Source organism: Cryptomeria japonica, chromosome 11, assembly GCF_030272615.1.
Source record: "Cryptomeria japonica chromosome 11, Sugi_1.0, whole genome shotgun sequence".
In the NCBI taxonomy this organism is placed as follows: Eukaryota; Viridiplantae; Streptophyta; class Pinopsida; order Cupressales; family Cupressaceae; genus Cryptomeria; species Cryptomeria japonica.
The window spans coordinates 355,275,585-355,295,236 of record NC_081415.1 but is presented as its reverse complement, the minus strand read 5'-3'; the positions used below and the strand labels follow the sequence as shown (position 1 = coordinate 355,295,236).

Genomic DNA, 19,652 nt, shown 5'->3' with positions numbered 1-19,652 from the left:
TCAGGATGTTCTTTTTTTTGAAAGAAAGCCTTCAAAAATTTCAAGTGCCTCTCAACCATCCACATTGACCTTGTGTGTACAGGTCCAACAATTCAATATTCTCAATTTGGTGTATGAGGTAGTGTTCTTGTTCATTGAAAAATGTCGAAGGTAGACACTTTTACATTTCACACATTAGATGAAGAATTTTTGTCTTCCAATATTTTATATCTTCTTAATGGATTTCTTTAGATGACAACCATCTACAAGTGATTCGAGATGCAAATATATTAACGAGAATTAACAAAATAATATACAATATATTAAATACAAAGTAAAATAAATGGAAAATATGATCATGTCCTAGTGAATATGGAAAAAAAAAATGGAGCACAGGAGGAAGCTAGGGTTTTTAGGCAGAGGTGTTGTTCGATCGCGAGGATGGGATCACGACCATGGACAGAGAGCAAATCAACAGCCACGGTGTCCACCATGCTCAAACTAGTGGCATTGGCAGGAGACAGTAAGGAGACTGAGGGAGGTTTACAGTAGGGGGAATAACCGATTCCCTTTTGAGCATGATAAATCAAAATGGGGCCATTCAAGGTATCTGAACTTTCCAAAATGGAACAAACAGCAGTCAGAGGAAAGGATAAAGAAGAAATTCCAGAGACCCCTAAAAGACCTTTCCCTAGGTGGGATACCGAATATGTCTAAGAAGCGGTCGATTAGTATATGCATTGAGTCAGAGGCTTGGAAGGAATCGGTACAACTTTTGCACGAAAGGGCTTTCTTCATGAAATAGGGAGGTAATTGGCCAACTTTCCCCAGAGTGAGAAACTGGGTCAATGAAGAATGGGGGAACCACTTTGAGATAAAAACTCTAGCTAATGGGTTTTTTCTTATCATTGTCAGGTCAGCTAAGGAGAAGATTTCACTGATGGACTCGGGGCCATTTTTGATGTCGGGAGTTGGTCTTTTTATCAGGGATTGGACCCCTAACTTTGACCCAAGACAAACCACCATTGAGGAAATTCCTATTGCGTTAAGATTGTATAAAATTCCTCATGAATACTGGAAGGAGGAAGTCTTCAAGAGTATAGGGGAGAAAATAGGGAGATTTATCAAGTCGGATGAAGTGGTTAACAAGCTTAGTTCATGCATGTATGCCTGAATCTGTGTTATGTGGAAGCCTCATCCTAGGCTCCCGAAGGCTGTTGAAATTAGGTCTCTAGAGGGTGTATGGAGACAAGATATAGAAATCGAAGAAATCATGGTCAAATGTAAGACCTGTAAAGAATGGGGCCATGAGGACTGGGATTGTTTGTCTGGGCAAAAGGGGAAAGGAAGGGTTGATCGTGCTCTAGAGGAGCAGCTTTTAGCAGGTCCAGAAGCAAACCAGAGCTTGGGAAATCTAAAGACTAATCTGAGCTTTGTTCTGGAGGCCGCAAGGGATGAGGTTCTTCGCCATAGTCCAGACATGCAAGAAGGGGTGGAAGTACTACTAGACTCTAGCCCAAGTCAAGTGAAGTGGCAGAAGGCCGCTGTGTTGGATGGAGATAAGTCTATTGTGATGATGTTGGGCAGAGTGACTAAACAGGTTGTTGAGGTCCTACAGACTCAAGGAGGTTTTTTGGGTGAGGATAAAGTGGGCTAAGTGTGTAAGGGAAGTGGTTGGGGTGTTGGTTCTTGTTTAGAAGGGAAGCTGATGGAGGTTGCATTTGGGCCCATTTTAAAGGATTGTGCAATTGGTAGGGGTTATCCAACCCAGCATAGGTTCTACAATACCTCGGTGGATGGGTTGAAGGGATAGGAGATGGGTTTAAGTGCAAAGTCCCTAGTAGTTGCAGAGGATTTGAGTGAGAATGTGGATGGTAAAATGATCAATTTTAAGGACATTCACATGTCCCAGAGCAAGGGAAATGGATTAGCAATAGAGATGGAGTCTGAGGAGGAGGAAGGATTTAGTGATGATTCTCTAGGGCTATCAGCAGAAATAGGGGAGATAGAGGTTAGGACTATCAAATAGACTAAACTAAACCCCTCCAAGTTTAAAGGGAATTTGAGAGGTAGAAAGAATAGGTAGAAGTTGCTTGAGGAAGCAGGAAACATGAAGGGTCAGACAAGACTTCTGAGATCTGGGAGAGACTTATTCTCTCCTAGGTAGCAATGAAGTTCCTAACCTGGAATGTCAAGGGCTGCAATGCCCCTAACAAGTGACATCTGGTCAAAAGAGGTTTTGATCAGGCCAAGCCGGAAGTTATTTGTATTCAGGAGACTAAGTTGTGTCGTGAAGATGTTGCTTGTATTTTTGGGGTAAGGCAGAAATGGTCAGGTCACTTTGTGGATTAAGATGGGGTGTTAGGTGGTCTGGGTATTCTATGGAATCCTTTGGCGGTTCAAGTGGAAGAAGTTTCAAGTTCTAAGCATTGGCAAATGGTTAAGGTGATTTTGAAGACTATGAATTTCTCATGTTTTCTTGTTAATGTCTATGGGCCGACTTTGGTTGTAGATAAGTGCAGATTATGGGAGGATATCTCCAAGCATCTAGAGGAAGTGAGGCCGTCTTTAGCAATTGTTGCTGGAGATTTCAATGCCACCCTCTCTTCCTCTGAGAAGCGTGGAGGGGTGAGGAGGTTGAGCCGATCGCAATTGGACTTCCAATCTTTTGTTAACGAGAATGCTCTATTTGAAGTGGCAGCTAAAGGTGGGGATTACACATGGACTAATAGACGTAGAGGCTTTTCCAATATTGCTAAGAAACTAGATAGATTCTTCCTTGCAGGGGATTGGAATGTAGCCCCTTTGGTTTTTGAGGCTGAGGTTCTAGCCATCTCAGGTTCAGACCATTTTCTGGTCTCCTTGGTTGTGAAGAATGATGTTCCAATTCGATGTCCCTTCAAGGTGGAAAAGATGTGGATTAGGGAACCAAGTTTTAAAGAGCTTGTAGTTGGGTGGTGGAAGGAGGCCCCAGTGGCGGAAGGGTTCTTGGCCTATTAGTTTTTCAAAAAGCTTAGTTATGTAAAACAGAAATTAAAATCTTGGAATAGGGAGGTGTTTGGGAATATTTTTGATGAAAAGAGAAGGCTCCAAGGAGATTTGGGGGCCTTGAATGCAAAAGTTATGGCTGACAGAATGGATGATGTGGAATTCCTCACGGAGAAAGATCTTCTTTGTAAGTATGGAGAAGTTTTGCAAAGGGAGATCTATTGGAAACAGAAGTCGCCTAAAAATTGGCTGAAAGCAGGTGATAGAAACACGAAATTCTTTCATAGTTCGATGAAAGAAAGGCAAAGTCTTAATAGAATTCTTTCCCTAAGGCTTGTGGATGGGTCGATCACTAAAGACACAAATCGCATAGGTAAAGAGGTTGTGGGCTTCTTCGAAAATTTGTTTAGGAGTAGTGGGATTGCTCAATCGGGTGTGCAGACTTAGCTTTTGGAGTTAATCCCTCCCCTAGCTTCCAGGGAGGACAACATCATGCTTGAGGAGCCTATCTCACTTAAGGAAGTTAAACCTGTTGTGTTTGGATTAGGTGGGGAGAAAGCACCAGGACTAGAAGGGTTTCAAGCTTTCTTTTTTCAATTCTTCTGGGATGGGCTTGGTGAGGATTTGCTTGCAGTGGTTGAAGAGTCTAGGTCCAAAGGCTTTGTTTTGAAGGAATTCAACTGCACTTCAGTGGCGCTTATTCCTAAAAGGGCCAAGCTAGTTGGGATGGAGGAGTTTTGTCCCATTTCATTGTGCAACACCATCTACAAAATCATTACAAAAGTTGCTACTAATAGGATTAAGTTAATTCTTGATAAGCTGATCTCTTGTGAACAAAGTGGTTTTACTCCTGGAAGGAATATTGTGGATGGGGTGATTGTGGCCCATGAAGCTATTCACATGGCTATGAAGGGTAGACAGAGGAGAATGATTCTAAAGCTTGATATTCAAAAATCCTATGATAGGGTGGATAGGTCTTTCCTTGTGGTTGTGCTGGAAAGATTTGGTTTTGGAAAGTCCTGGGTTAAGTGGATTTCTAGTATGAATATGCAGTTCACAGCTTCAGTTTTAGTCAATAGTAGCCCTCAAGGCTTCTTTTCAACATCTAGGAGAATTCGGCAAGGGGATCCAATATCCCCCTTTCTCTTTATTTTGATGGCTGAAGTTCTTGGACGGTCGATTGCTCATAAAAGAGATCAAGGGTTGTGGAAGGGTATTGAGATTGCCCAAGGGGTTGACTCCACAACTCATTCTCAGTTTGCTGATGACACCTATCTTTTCAGTGTTGCTTCTATGCATGAGGCTTCGGTTATGAAGAAAGTTCTGAACAGATTCATGTGGGCTACTAGTCAGGAGATAAACTGGCTCAAATCGGAGATTTTTTTCTTCCATACGGAAGGTTGGTCTCAGAGAGCTATTGCTAGAGTGTTTGGGATTAAGATTGGACAACTTCCTGGTAAGTTCCTTGGTATACCACTCTTTTCTGGAGAAGGTAAGGCAGACATTTGGAAAGGGTTGCTTGATGGTTGTAAAGCTAAGATGGAGGGCTGGAAGAGTAAGTGGCTTTCTTTGGCTAGTCGCATTCTAATGCTGAAGTCAGTTGTATCGGCTATGCCAATTTTCCCAATGGCTTTCTTCAAACTCCCAGGCTCTATCATCAAGAGCATGCAGCAGAAGATGAGGAAGTTTTTGTGGAATGGAAACTAGGATCAGGATAAAGTCTCACTCATGGCTTGGGATAGTGTTTGCACACCCAAAGAGGGGGGAGGGGCGGGACTCCATGATTGGAAGATTATTAATGAGGCCATGGGGGCTAAGTTGGTATGGCAAATGTATAGTAAACCGAAACAAAGATGGGTCAAAATTCTACAAGCTAAGTATTTGGACAGTAGGGAAAAGGAAAGGATTCTAATAGTGAGAGATCCCCCGAGTGGGTCAGCTTTGTGGAACTTTTTGGTGAGTTGTAGGAGCCTGATCACAAATCACCTTTCTTGGCGTATTGGTGACAGGTGTAAGGTGAACTTTTGGCAGGATTCCTAGGATGGTCATCCATCTTTAGAGTCCCAGGCCCCTCAGCATACAATTTTAAAGACCTGTTAGGTTTGGGGCTCAAAGGTGAGTGACTTTTTGTCGAATGATTTGCCCTTGTTGGGACAGAGATGGAGTTGGAAAGACCCTCGGGATTTAAATTTGGGGGGAGTTGAGGAAAGATACCTGAGTAAGCTCCTGGGTAACCATGAGGTTTCATTCTCGAGGGAGGAGGATGAAATAGTTTGGTGCGGGTCAAAGAGCGGCTGCCACTTTGTGAAAGTGGGAATCTCTCTTTTAGAAAGTGATGTCAAGACGAAGGAGTGGGAATCTGAGGTTTGTTGGAACAATGTGTGCCTTTTGAAAGCTAGAGCCTTTGCATGGCTTGCTAGCAATAAGTGGATTCTCTCTAGAGATCGTCTGAAGAAAATGGGATTTGTAGGTCCTTTTCGCTATGTTCTATGCGAAAAGGCGGAGGAGGATGTGGACCATCTTCTACTAAGTTGTGATTTCGCTCAGAAGGCGTGGATTTTTGGGCTACAGAGATTGAATTGGAAGGGCCCCATGGTTGGGAACTTGTGTGACTGGTTGGAATCTTGGCCGGTATTGGGTAATAATTCTATCTTTGTCGCCATATGGAAGATTTTGCCCTCTACCATTTTGTGGGAACTTTGGAAAGAGCAAAACCGAAGAGTGTTTGAAGGTAAAGTGGAAAATTGTAAGAGTTTTCTATCTAGATTGGAGAGGGCCATCTCAAAACTAGTTTCTAATGCTGCCTCTCATGTGAATTTAGCCAAGACTCCTTTTTCACAGGCTGATGCTAAATTTTTGTTGAGCTAACCTCTTGTTAAATTCAGGCTTGTTAATGGGTTGCTGAGGGCTAATCTTCAGAGTAAGGGCAATTCAATCCCAAAGTGGACTCCACCTGAGAAGGGGTGGACTAAGATCAATTTTGATGGAGCGTCGAGGGGCAACCCAGGGACCTCAAGTGTTGGGGTGATTGCTTGTGATGATCGGGGAAACATTCTGGCCATTGCAGCCAAAAGATTGGTGGATGGATCAAACAATGTTGCTAAATGTCAAGCAGCATTGGAAGCAATCCTAATGGCTAGGAAGTTGGGAGTCAAGAAACTTCATTTGGAAGGTGATTCTCAGGTTGTGGTGAATGGGATAGCTCGAGGGTGAATGGAAGCGTGGATTTTAGACAAGCAGGTGCGTAGAATGCAAATCCTGCTAAACGAATTTGAAGATTTTAAGGTAACTCATGTCCTTCGGGAAGCAAATTTGGAAGCTGACAAACTTTCCAGTGTGGGAGCAAATGGTTCCTTGGAAAATATGTTTAGTATGTTTGAGGACTTTAGAGATTGTAGTCTTCTTGAGTATGATATTGAGTAGATGGTTTTTTTGGAAAAGTGAACCCAAGCTCGATTTGATTTGTCCTTTCGTAACCTTGGTTCTATGGGAATTTAAGTCCCTTGTGGTGTGTCTTCTTCATTTTTGTTGCAAGTGGCCTTGCGGTGTTGGATGATAATGGAGGCGAGCGGGGTGAGTGATCGGTGATGATGTTTTGAGTTTTACAAAGCATGTGAAGCTCTCATGACATGAGATGGAGGCGGCTTTAAAGGCCCTTGTGCTTTGATTCCTGGCATTTTGTGTTTGGCGGAGTGCTCAGGGTTTCATTCTGTGCAGCAATGAGTTAGGATGGAAGAGATTTTTTCATTGGAATCGAATGGTCAATTGCCTACTTTTTCGTGGGCCGGTCTCGAGGATCAGGCTTTCAAACATCTTCAGAGTGGATGGAGATGATTTCTGGAGGGCAGTTAGGCTTCTATTGGGAGAGGAATTTCTTACCCAGCATTGGCAACCTGAAACAAATCTCGACATTTCATCACTTTTTACTGCTTTGGCCCTGCAGGTGGGGAAGTCGACTGAGGAAGTGCAACGGATTACTTCCCTGGTATTAAGACCCAAATGGGCAAGAGGTTTGTAGGATGTGGTGGCCCGAGCTGTCATTGGTGTGGGGTTGAAGATGGCAGAAGGCCCGAGTAGGAGGATTGGAGTGGCCATTGGGGGACTGCAGCCTCTTGTCATCTAGTTGGCTTCTCGACCGGTCGATTTGTAGCAGGAGGATGCAAGAAATGGCTGGGATGAGATCGTGAACTTTGTTTGCCAATTGGGGCTGACTGAACATGTTAAGATCCGCGGGAAGGTGACTCCCATTTGGTCTGAGGCCCCCCTGGATGAGAATAGGAGGCCTTTGGTGCGGCACCAGCTTCCAAAGAAATTGGCGAAGGTGGTGGAGCGTGGGTCACTATGTGGAAGCAGGCCTGGAACGGTGCCAGGTGGAGGGAGCATGTCGCAGGAGGCCAGTCCCAGCAGGGGTATTCCCAATTTCTCAAAAGAAGAAGCTTTGGGATGGTTTCGTTACTAGGTTGGGTTGGTCGGGGTTGATGTGTGGTCTTTTTTATATGTATGCGACCCTTTTTGTGGCTATGGGTCTTGGTAGGATGATGCTTGGGTTCCTTTTTGTAGTAGGGGCGTGACCCCTTAGTATTGCAGATTGTCTATCTGCTCCTTGGATGTAATACTTTTCTATTCTAAGCAATATAATACACTATGTTATCGATCAAAAAAATAAATAAATAAAAAATATAATATCTATACAATAAATTGAACAAATAACACTACTTACCTCATGTATTTTCCAAGATCATATATAACTTGCTTGACATTATTGCTCAAGTGGTTTGGGGGAGATAGAGGTAGAATGTACTGCAACAATTATAAAATGATCCTTCCATTGTTTTTCCAAAACTAGTACTAAACATAATACAATAAAAAAGTACATGCAGTATACAAATATATAGAAAATATACAATAACATGAATTACTTTAATGAAGGTATGTCAATCATGCGTTTTCATACCTAACCCAAATTCACTTTTCTTTGTTATAAGATTGTTTATGTTCATAGCAAATCCTATAGGAAAACGAATTTTTCATATGACCTCTTTTATAGCATTGCTTTGTTTCTCCATTAATAACCAAGGAAGGGCACTTATATTAATTTTGTCTCCATCGCTATTTAATTGAATGACATTTTTCTTTGCATGATTGGATTCCTGAATGTCACTACAAATTTTGACAATTTTTTTTTTGTCACGCCTTCCATCCAATATTTTTCATAATGTCTCTGTTATATTCTTTCCAATATGCCTAGTATCAAACAAATGCACAATTTTTAGCTTCTCATAGTAGGGAAGCCTACTAAATTGTCTAGGATAACTTTTTAGTCCCTTTGGAAGGTGGTAATTAATGTCTTGATGACCTTCATGAAGCATATAAGTTTAAAAAGTTAACAATGACAAACATCATCAATTACAGCATGATTAAACAAAACACAATATAAAAATATAAATTCCAAACATTTCATATATGATAGATAAACAATTAGATTGAATGACATTACCTTGATGATTAATTCTATTATATTCCAACTTACATGGGCGAGGTGTCACTCTTCGTGGTTTTGATGTACTCTTTGCTTTCCCATTGAAAAGATGTTTTTCAGTAGTTCGATACTTATGTTTTTTGTGGAGGAAGTGCCTATACTCATCAAACACCTGCTTTCATAAACTTGTTGAATGACAAGATTTCACCTTTGAACCACAAACTGGACATGCAAATTTTCCCTTTGTTTGAAGACCCACAAGATCATGTATAATTGGATTAAATATGTTAATTTTTATAATTATATATATTGAATGGATTTTTTTTTAAAAACCATGATTTATACTTTAAAAAAATAAACATTATTAAAGTGCGCAAGTTTAACATTATAACATACCACAAAAATGTGTTAGCCCTGGAGCATCATGAATTGTCCATACAAGCATTGCATGGAATTGAAATTGCCTTTGTCCTATTGGTCTAGAGATGTCATACATAGTGACACTATTTCATAACTCCAACAACTTGTCGATAAGAGGCTCGATATATACATTCATATCTTTAAATTGGTACTTACCTAGTTGAATGAACAAAAACATTACATAATTATTATAATCATTTTACTGCAATATATATAATTTAATGTGCATGACTATAAAATGAAAAAAATACCTAGAACAATCATTGCCAACATTATATGCTCCCTCTTTATTGACATCCATGGAGGAATGTTATTGTTGATAACAAAAACAAGCCACACCATGTAAATAGATCTCAACTCTCCAAATGGATTGACACCGTCCGCTGCCAATGAAAGCTTGAGATTACGAGGTTCTTCTTTAAAGTGTGGCCATTTTTTCTCTATGTTTTTAAATGCATAACCATCTATAGGCATTCAAAGAATGTCATATTTACTTCTATTGTGTGCATGGCAATCCATAAATTGCGGCAAGCTTTCACACCTAAATAATCATTGCAAACCTGGAATAATAGGAATATAACGAAGAACCTTGCAAGGCACCTTTTTTGTTAGTTGATCTATTTGATATCTACCGATATGATATTCAGGGCATTCTGTTGCAAATTCATGTTGTTTATGATATATAATATGATCATTGGGATGTGCATCTATTGCTTGATATTCCATTCCAATATCTTTCATAATGGCAGATAATTCTCGATATGAGCGAGGTAGAATATTTGATGATGGTAACAAAAAATCACCTATCAATCTAGAAGAAAAAATAATTTGTTAATATAAAAAATATTAATGGTACATATTTCACCTTTTATTTACTAGTGATGAAATAACAACAAAAATAGATGACATATATGACATACCTTAACATACGTGAGATTGTTATGTTGGATAAACCATTCATAACCTTCAAGTTAACCAACAACAATACAATAGAGAGAAGAGTTGTTTGGGAGTCTTTGTAAAGGGGCTTGTATTCCTTCTCAAGTATAGGTAAATCATGAAAAACATCAAAGTCATCCTGATCATCATGATCAGTTGCGCCAGTACTAAATGTGTCATGGATCAATGTATTTGTACCATCATCTTCAACTCTATTTTCTGGCGCATGACCATCTTCTTCCATAGGATCATTATCTTCAGCTTCGATATTCACACCTCTATGTTCCTCCACTTGGAAAACTACATTCTCCGAGTCGTGGTATTCCATATCATATGCCCTAGGGTGCCCCACCTATATAAAAATGATCAACATAAATAAACCATGATCATGATCTCATTAACAAGTATTTTTTATGTATATAAATTGTTAAAATGATATAAACATTTACAAATGCAATCAATATAAATACATATAATGAACAACTTACCAATGGACGATAATCATGTCCCCTTAAATGTGACCATGTTGCCTACAATGTTTCTCAGCTGTTGTGATTAAAAGTCTTCTAGTCTTTAAGCCCTTACAATATTTAAAGGGACAATAACATTTCCCATCACCTTTTCTTTTCAAGCTAGACCATGATCTAGAAATTGTCTCCTTATTTTGTTCTTCGTTGATATTATCTGACATGATTTTTCTTCATAGGCAAAAAAACAAGGCTATGGAAAATTCAGTCTATAACCTTCACAAACCAAGCAAAATGATGTCGCAAGTACAGAAAATATTGTTCACGCGTGGTTTATTTTTTCTCCTTTTCACTTTTCTATTTTTTGTCGGAACTCCGACAAACATCGGTCAAGATTTTGATGATAACTGGTTTCATCAGAATTCTGACGAATATCGGGCAATATTTAAAATAAAAAAACAAATTTGACACAAATTGCCTTGTAAGATCCGACAAAATGAAAGAAATCCCATAGTTCGTCAGAAAATGCACCCAAATGATTTAGTGAAGATAGCTCCTCTTGGACGTAGATATCTTTTGAGAAAAGATCTCTTCACCTCCAAGGATCTCCTTTACACTTGTTGCAAGATATCTCATTTTCAACTATCATATCCTTTCTTATAAGAGTATTCCCTCTTTAGCTTGGATTTATAACGTTGTTTTCTAAAGGATATCTCCTTGGTGTTGAAGGTTAGGTATCCTTGTTTCTAGATTCCTTAAGACATCAACATAGGTCTATATTGACATCTTAAGGGGGGGGCACCCATATCATTCCCTTTGTATCATATTGTACTATACTTTTTGCATATCAATTTTGCATGTCTTAAATGAGGTGTTCATCTCAGAACCATAGTAAACAAACTCTTAGAACGAGATGCTTCACACTTGACAAGAGATGCAGCATTTGATATATTTCTTCGATGGGGTTACACATCACCAAAACCAGAGAAAATATCTTACACGAGATGTCCTTGAAACCAAACATGTATTTGTCATTCACCCCTTGGCATTTGCATTTACATTACATGTCTTAAATAGGTTGAAGCACTCTCAAAACTAGAGAAAACAAGCTCTTAAATGGGGTGCTATATACTTGAAACCAAACATCACTTGCACACATGAACGAAGATGAGTGGAACTAGCTAAAAACAACTAGACTATTCCTACTCTCCTCCCTAACATGGATCACTTAGATAAAAATATCTAGGGGTGAGAAGTCCATATCCTTTCTCATCATGGATCACCTAGATAAAAATATCTAGGGGTGACTAGTCCATGTGGTGCAGGTGCACCAAGGCAAACAAATTCAAATTTGAAGACCTTTGAGACCAAGGAGGAGGTTCCAACATCAAACAAATTCAATAAAATCAATTATTAGATCCTAAAGCCAATAATGGCTTTTGAAACTAAAAAAATGCAAAAAGTTGTCAAATTATCGTAAAAGTTGTAAAATGTTGTCAAATGTTGGATATTGGGTCAAAACACCCAAAAATGGATTTAGGAGGGTTTAGTTTCATTGGAAATGCAATGAGGGATGAAAATCATTTTCTTTTTAATGTTTTTGTCAAAGTTGTAATGCATTTTCCAAATTACAAATTCAAAATTTCAAAAAGGCAACGGTTAGGAAGAATTACGAGGGAAAAGCAAGTTTTAATTATTTTAGTGTTAATTAAAATTTGTAACCAACCATATGGTGGTTGAAAAAACTTGGAGAGGATATTTAAAGCCATAGACATGCTTTGTAAGGCAGATTGAATACTTGGAGTGTACGGACTGTTTTGGAAAACCAATAAAAACTCAGTTTGGAAGCATTTTTTTTTATTTTTTTTTATGCTTGAGGGTTTTATTTGGTATAATTCATATGATACATTTTTAGTGAATTTATTTCAACATTGAATACCTCTTTGGATTCTTTGAAGTCACTACTAGATTATAAAATTGGTTTATTGCTAACTGTCTCAGAATTTTGTTACTTTTTCCTTAACAGTTTTGACAAATTTTAATATTATGGTCATTCCATGAATGATATGACTCTGATTCTCATGGAGTGGCTATAAAATGACATGTATTATATTTCCTAATAACTAAATGTGCGGATAACAAGGTTTAAGGGAGGTGATCACCATTGTTTGCTTGGAAAGCCTAGTGAAGAGGCTAGGTAGGGTGAGGGTTGGAGAGATCTACCCATTGGAGGGGTATATTTTATGATTTGTATAGTTTTATGTTGGCTATATAAAGGTGAAACAATAGCCAATCGATTCCAAAAGTGTGTGGAAGTGTGAGATTGGAGAAACCCTTGATTTTAGGGCTTTTTGATGAAAATTTGGGGCTTTGGGGGTTAGAGGCCTCACAAACTGAAATTGATTGTGGATTCCTTCATAATTTATCATTTTATAAGACTTTTTTGAGGTTAGAAGTACCCAGTAGTAATATTTCTTGTAGTTGCTTTGTTAATCCACCATTCTAGTTGCTTGAAAATGAAGGACAGTCTAAAAATAGCAGATACATTCCAAAAAAATTTGCTAAATTCTCTGAGTATGTTATAGAAAATCCAAAAGGGTATCCAAATATCCATTTTATTTATCTAGTGTCTTGGAAGTTTGTAGAGTTATCATTGAATTTCTCTTGATGCAAGGCTAATAGGGGCTCTAAGGCTAGTAGGAGGAAATTTGGTTTGAGAATTTGGGTATTGAACAGAAGGCCAAAACTAGTTTGAACCTTTCATAATAGACCTAAGTACACCTTCTAAACCATCATTTTCATTTGGGAAGGTCTTGTTTCATAATTGGCCCATTTGAACCATTTGGGGTGTTTGTAGGCTTAAGGGGACCTACCATTTTCCTACCTTGTATTTCCCTTATACCTTACACAGTCATCTATACCTATTTGGGCATTGGCTTATACCACCATACCTCTGCCAAGTCTGCATCACCATGCCTTTCTCATCATTATTCTCATGGATCACCTGGATAAACACATCTAGCATGTATCCATGCTCTCTCTTCTTCTTCTCATGAACTCATAGCTTTACTATTGATAGTTCATGGGTGATTCTTTCTTTTCTCTTTTATGTGATCACTTGTGTTTGTGAGATCACATTTTTAGAAGAATTATATTAGTTGTTGAGACATTTTGATATCGAGGTCTCTTCGGCTTGTTGACTTGAGGTCTTGTTTATTTTTGTTTCTTATCTTTTGGAGTGTCTTTTTGTCTCTTTCACCTTTGTTTGTCCTTTTGTCTTTGTTTTCCTTTTTGTTTTCATCTTGTTTTGTGTTCCCTTTCATATGTTTGAGTGAGTTGAAATCCTAAGATTGGGGGCTTGGTTTTGTTGGGACTTTAAAAATTTTGTCTAATTTTGAAGACCCAAGCTCAAAATTTTGTATGTTGCCTTTAGAATCACCTTTCAGAGCAAGCCTTTGTAGCTCATTTGCTGAGCTTGTATTTTTGCACCGGAGAATTGTCAAGTGAAATCCCTTTGGGGAATTGTTATATACCTTATGGAGATGCCATGTACCTGCTCACAACCTCTTATGATCAGATTTGATGCGTTTGTGAAGTCTCCTTTGGAGGTCCTGAGGTTAGGGTTGTTGATTGCACCTTTCTGCACTTTTTTGAGTAGCCATGTTTGAGTAGTTATATCTTTGTGCCAATTGATCATCAAACCAAATAAAAGGTTTGATAACTCAATGATGAACCACTAGTACCAAACCAGTATTGAGAGGGGGGGGGGGGTGAATCAGTACAGACACAAATATAGTTCAAAACCGGTTTGACAGCAACCACTCTCAATGACTGATAAACGGAGATACCGGTAAAACAGAGTGCAACCGGTAGCATCCAGAATAACTCAATCAGTCATGAACCGGTCACTTACTAAGATTTTCTCTTAGCTCAATACCACATTATCATAATATTCTCATGCATGAACTAGTAGACCTAACCATCAAATCTTCACAACAGTGAGTTCAATATGTTTTATAGATAGGCATAAAACAAAGAAACTTCATGTGCATAACAGATAAAACAAAGCATCACATGACACACATATTTTTCACGTGGAAACCCAACTGGGAAAAACCACAGTGGGGATGAATACCCACAAGCTGCTTTTTGAACTCTTTAGAAGTCCGCTCTGTTAGGAGCCTTGTCCGGTTAAGAACATTACAATAGGTTCTGGTAGGAACCAATCCTGTTAGGGATCACCCGGTTAAGGGTTAAACTTGGTAGGGTCACCTTGTTAGAGGATTTTAAGAACTCAATAGCTGAAAGGATCTCCTAAGCTTTTCTAGCTTCTCAAAACTCATTAGCTTCGAGTTACCTGGTTAAGGGATTTACAGCAAGCCGGTTAAGACCACCCAATTTAAGGGATTTTGAATCAAGCCAGTTAAGGCTACCCTGTTAGGGGATTTTGCAACTATTGAAGTGGTTAGAGATCAATAGGTATTACAATGATCTGTTAACAGTACTTAATACTAATACAGATCCATTTAGGCTCCTCTTCTCCTTCTGCACATACACTTTGCAGGTATCTCTTTTCTCCTATGGTCTGGCAAGAATCTTGTATCACTTTCATTGGATACACACTCACTACTTTTTTCCAACAACTTTAGACAGAAACCTAACATCGACCTTATAGGGAATATACAGGTCGGTAGCAAAAACCCTAAACCCTAAACCTGTTAGGTTGAGCAATTCAAATGGTTCGATCCTGACCGTTGAAACATACTACATTGAATGCACCAGTCTTGAGTCGATCTCAAGACATTCTCCATCATCCATTATCCACCATTTTCATGGTGACTGATAACCCATCACGCCTTATCACTATTTGATAGACTTCGCACATTCCTGAGGTAGATAGGAATAGTCTTCTTCATGCAAGATCCTTCACACACACAGAGCTTACGTGGCAACACGATCTGTCCTCCATCATACTACTGACTCATCACACAAAGATCACTAATTGAGTCACACAGACTTGAGATACTCCAACCGGAAACCCCAAAGTGGAAGTTGCCTTACCAACCGGTAGTCATACAGTGCTTCCATGTGCTGGTTCCCATAACTGCATGCCGATTCACTTTGAACAAATGTGCCGCTTCACTTAGGCATATATCGGTTCACACATATGGCGGTATCTCTTTCTTCTCTTATCTCATGTGCTAGTTCACACTATGTCTCATATTGACATCAATGACAACATACAATATCATTATGTCTTCATGCCAGTTTACATAAGGCTCATGCCGGTTCTCATAATGCCAACAAGGTTACCCATATTTTCCTGCTATTTTTTGAGCCTCCATGCCAAGTAGTTTATCCCCATGAATCTGTTTGTCAAGTTTTCAAAGCCAATTCCATTTGCAAAAAGTTCAGTTTTGCTACTAAATATTATCAAACAGCAATTTTAAGCCCACTTTGAAAATTTATATTTCACGCCCAGTTGACCTGCAATTTAAAATGGTGGTACCCTGTGATTCTCTGTAAAATTATCTACCATATCTCTAGTTCGTATCCCCCCAGCTCGTCATATGATCAGTTTTTGAAGCCCATTCCAAATGCAACTTTTCAAGGTTTCAACATCAACATGTTCAAAAGTTTTGGAGAAGCCAACTTTGGGGGTGAATAATTTTCACATGCGACCTAATCAGGTCAAACACTCTTGCATACATGTTTAGGGTATATTCATCTACTAGTATGCGAAGTGGTGGTTCTTCAAGAAGTGATTTGATATTTTTTTCAAATCAGGGTTTGAAGGCTACTTAGGTTGTTTGAACATGCAGATTTAGAAAAGCCTAAGTAGGCAACTTTTCCACTGTATAACTTTTGCCTCGGACGTCATAGTGACGATTCATCGGATTCCTTAGATCCTATGTTTTTCAATCTATCAGTGTGTCGACTTGCAAGGTCTGATAATGTGTTTTGTTCAATTTTTAAAGCTCGTTTCTGGAGCTACACAGGTGTTTTGAGCAAAAGTCAAAGTTGCAGAAACATCAAATTTGGTGATCCCAAAGTCAATGTCCCGCTCCCAGTGCACATTTAGTCAACATATCAAAGCATGTTGAGCAGTTTAGTTGTTTGAAAACAAAAAAAAAATAGTTGGGCCCACTTTGGGGCCCGACTAAGGCTGATGCACAATGTGACTATTAAGGCTTCAAAAATTAAATATATATTATTTTTAATCAAATTGATTAAAATAATATTATATTTTAAATTTAATGAGGGGAAGTGTTTAAAAACATTTATTTGACCCATTGAAAGGAAAAATCAAAATTTAATAAATCATTTGGATTGATGAAGTGTCAAGGGATTAGGTTATTTCTCCAGAATATCTTCAATGGGAGTAGAATTTATTTCAAAATCACTTTAATAAGTGATTGGAAGGGGAAATCATCAAAATATGGTGGGCCCATGCTTTTAGGGAGAATTAAATAAATTATTTAATCTTTTCACAGTGGACCCCCTCCCAAATTCACGTGAATGTGGGGAAATAAATTGTATCTTCAACCTTGTCCTATGACCTAAAATTATGTCATTGCTATGCACTATGCAAAATGGAAAAGTTTTGGTGGGTTATGATGTGGAGAGACAATGAAAACATTACCCCGCATGAGCTGTTGAAGCTTTAATTTGAGGTGTGGGATAAGATCATGCAAGGCGAAGAGGTGAAATTCTTACCCCACACCACCCTGGGGGTAAGTCACGGACAGCATAGGATAAGGGATAACATCGTGAGCTTCTCCTCCCTTCTTACCCCATGCACAATTCTCAATGTAGCAACGGAGTTGCATGGTAAGTGCTCACAAAGAATTAAAAAAAAGGGTTTCTTATCCTACAAGATATAAGAGCAACTGAAGTGATAGCGCGGGATAAAGCCACAGGCAGTTGACAAAACAAATAATTATCCTGTGAGGTCCAAGGGAACAAAGTTTGGGCCTGCGAGATAAGAAAAGTAAAAGGAAGCCCATGTAGAATAAAAAATAGAGAATTCTAGGGTTTGTGGAGGAAGGCAGATTCATGGAAACCACACTCGCAGGAGAGGTGCAATATGTTTAGTGCAGAGGTCTGGAGTTTCTTGAGCTAATAGATACAACAATGTATGAGCTCCAATACATCTCCCAAGGCCGTCTCTTTTCTTTCTCCTGGCCGAATTGAGAAAGAATAGTGTGCACGGCGTTTGGAAAGATCATGATCTCCGTAGCAATGGAGTAAAAACATGCCAGCGGCCAATAGTAAAACCTAGTGTTTGGAGCATTGAGAGATAAGATTTTCATATGGAGAAATGGTATTGCTCGGAACCCATCCAGTGAAAGGATTAAAGAGATTGTGAAGGATCTTGTGGAGGGTATAACCCCATAATATGTTATGATTGCATAATGAACACCATGTTAACATCATCCCTACTTGTGCCTAGAAATAGTGAATTCTAAGAACCAGTTCTCACAACTCTCCATGGTATGAGCAGCATAGAATATGGAATAAGAAATTGACACCTATCAAAGCATAAATGGGGCTCTATAGATTGGGATGTCATGGTCAACTTATGCAAAATTTGGAATCACAGATGAGGGCGTAAGTTATTTTCAATACTTCAGAGCAATGCATCTCATGTAATATGATGGTTGCATGATCTACAATGAGAAAAATGTATGACAAGGAATTAGGAACTTTCTAGCAAATAATGTTGAAGCAAGTGCAAATTTGGACTCCATGATTCCTACTAAGTATCTTCTTTGGCTGCATTAACCACAAGTGAAGATGTGTGAGATAGAGGTATGTTCACGGATATGATTTAATGATATGTTAGGAACCATAATCTTCAAGCAAAACACAATGACTACAATGTCTCATTATAGCCTAAGTTTCTATGTCAAACAGAGAAAATCCACTTATACATAGGTGGTGTAGTGATTAACTATGTAATGGATCTCTAATATCTACCATGAAGAATTGTAAGGGGTTGGTTGATATAAGTTTGTTGATACCTATCTAATATGCCCAAATGGTGTCCAAGGGGCTGAAAGTGTGATTTCTCTTGTAAGAACAAATGTGTGAAAAGGTTATTTTCATCTGAGAAAAATTGCACAGGAAAGGGCTAAAATTTGTTCTACTACATAAAATATCACAGGGACAATATCTCATATGATTGGTCTTTGGAGAATTAATAAGCACAGGTGTTTGCACTTCAATGGATAAGACACTTGTAGATTCGAAGTTTGGAAAATGAAAGATATTTTAAGATGATGTGCATCATTAAAGACTTTTCACCTAAAAGTGAGATGTGTTGGCATTTGCATGAAGAATGCATTAATGAAATGTTTTGTTGTCATTGATGTCAATTGAAACCGATAATAATGTTGTTATAATGTTGTTTTATAACCGGTAGGTGAGTTTGTGGAGTGAACCGGTAAACCCTACCTGTTGATATGATAAAGCCTAACCGATGAAGTTTGTTATATTGGTTTATGATCTGATGATGAGCAATAATGATTATGACACATATGCATAATGTATGAGAAGAATTTCAAATAGTTTATGGCACGTTGAGATAATGGTTTTTATTTTGGGAATGAGCAAGTACATTGCATGTAATGAAAAACACGTGATGAGTTACTGAGTTCGATGAAGCGGTGATCAAGGAGCGGTTGAGGCTATCTTGAATGATGTGCAGAGATTGTTATGTAATCCAATGGCCATACCTGAACCGACTTGTTTGTAATCTCTATGAAAGAATTAGGTTTTTGTTGTGCTACCGACCTATTGATTTGTTTATAAGGTTGATGAGTTGTTTTATTTCAGATTTACAAAATTTCTAGTTGAGGTTGAGTGTGGTTGCCAAACCGGATGATGTATATGCAGTTTGTGTAAAGGCAGATATGAGCATGAAAAGGATCTAAACATGCAAGTGTAGTGCTATTCAAATAGATTAGCAAACCCCTGTTGTTTTCTAACAATTACAACAGTAAAATCTCCTAATCGGGTAAGCTCTAACAAGCTTAGTGTTATTCAAATCCTCTAACCAGGTGGTCCATTAGATTGGATTTCAAATCCTCTACCGAGGTTACTCCTTATAGGGTATTTCTTTTAATAGGGCATTATAATCAATCCCTTAATCAGGTGGTCCCTAACAAGATCTATTCTTAACAGGACTTTTTATAAAAGATTTAACAGGCTTGGCTTCTAACAAGGCGAACTTCAGAAGAGTTCAGAATACTTATGGGTATTCATCCCCACCATGGTTTTTCCCATTTGGGTTTCCACGTCAAAAATATTGTGTCAAGTGGTGAATTTTTTTGTGGTTATGTTTACTTTGGTTGAATTGCTTAACTGCTTAATCCACT

General features: G+C 38.6%; 1 protein-coding gene across 1 annotated transcript; it reads left to right on the top strand.

Annotated features, from left to right (window-relative positions):
- Positions 1–4,773: 4,773 nt before the first annotated feature.
- LOC131860208 (uncharacterized) lies at positions 4,774–6,180 on the top strand. The gene is made up of 3 exons (XM_059214589.1): positions 4,774–4,923; positions 5,125–5,582; positions 5,853–6,180. Exons 1-3 carry the CDS (start codon positions 4,774–4,776, stop codon positions 6,178–6,180), a joined length of 936 nt encoding a protein of 311 aa, XP_059070572.1.
- Positions 6,181–19,652: the final 13,472 nt, after the last annotated feature.

Excerpts from the sequence above, each read along its gene's own strand:
- LOC131860208 (XM_059214589.1), top strand. The coding sequence starts at position 4,774 with ATGGGGGCTAAGTTGGTATGGCAAATGTATAGTAAACCGAAACAAAGA. Across the intron at positions 4,924-5,124 it reads CAGCTTTGTGGAACTTTTTG|AGATGGAGTTGGAAAGACCC; the intron begins GTGAGTTGTAGG and ends TTGTTGGGACAG. Across the intron at positions 5,583-5,852 it reads GTTGGGAACTTGTGTGACTG|GCTTGTTAATGGGTTGCTGA; the intron begins GTTGGAATCTTG and ends TGTTAAATTCAG.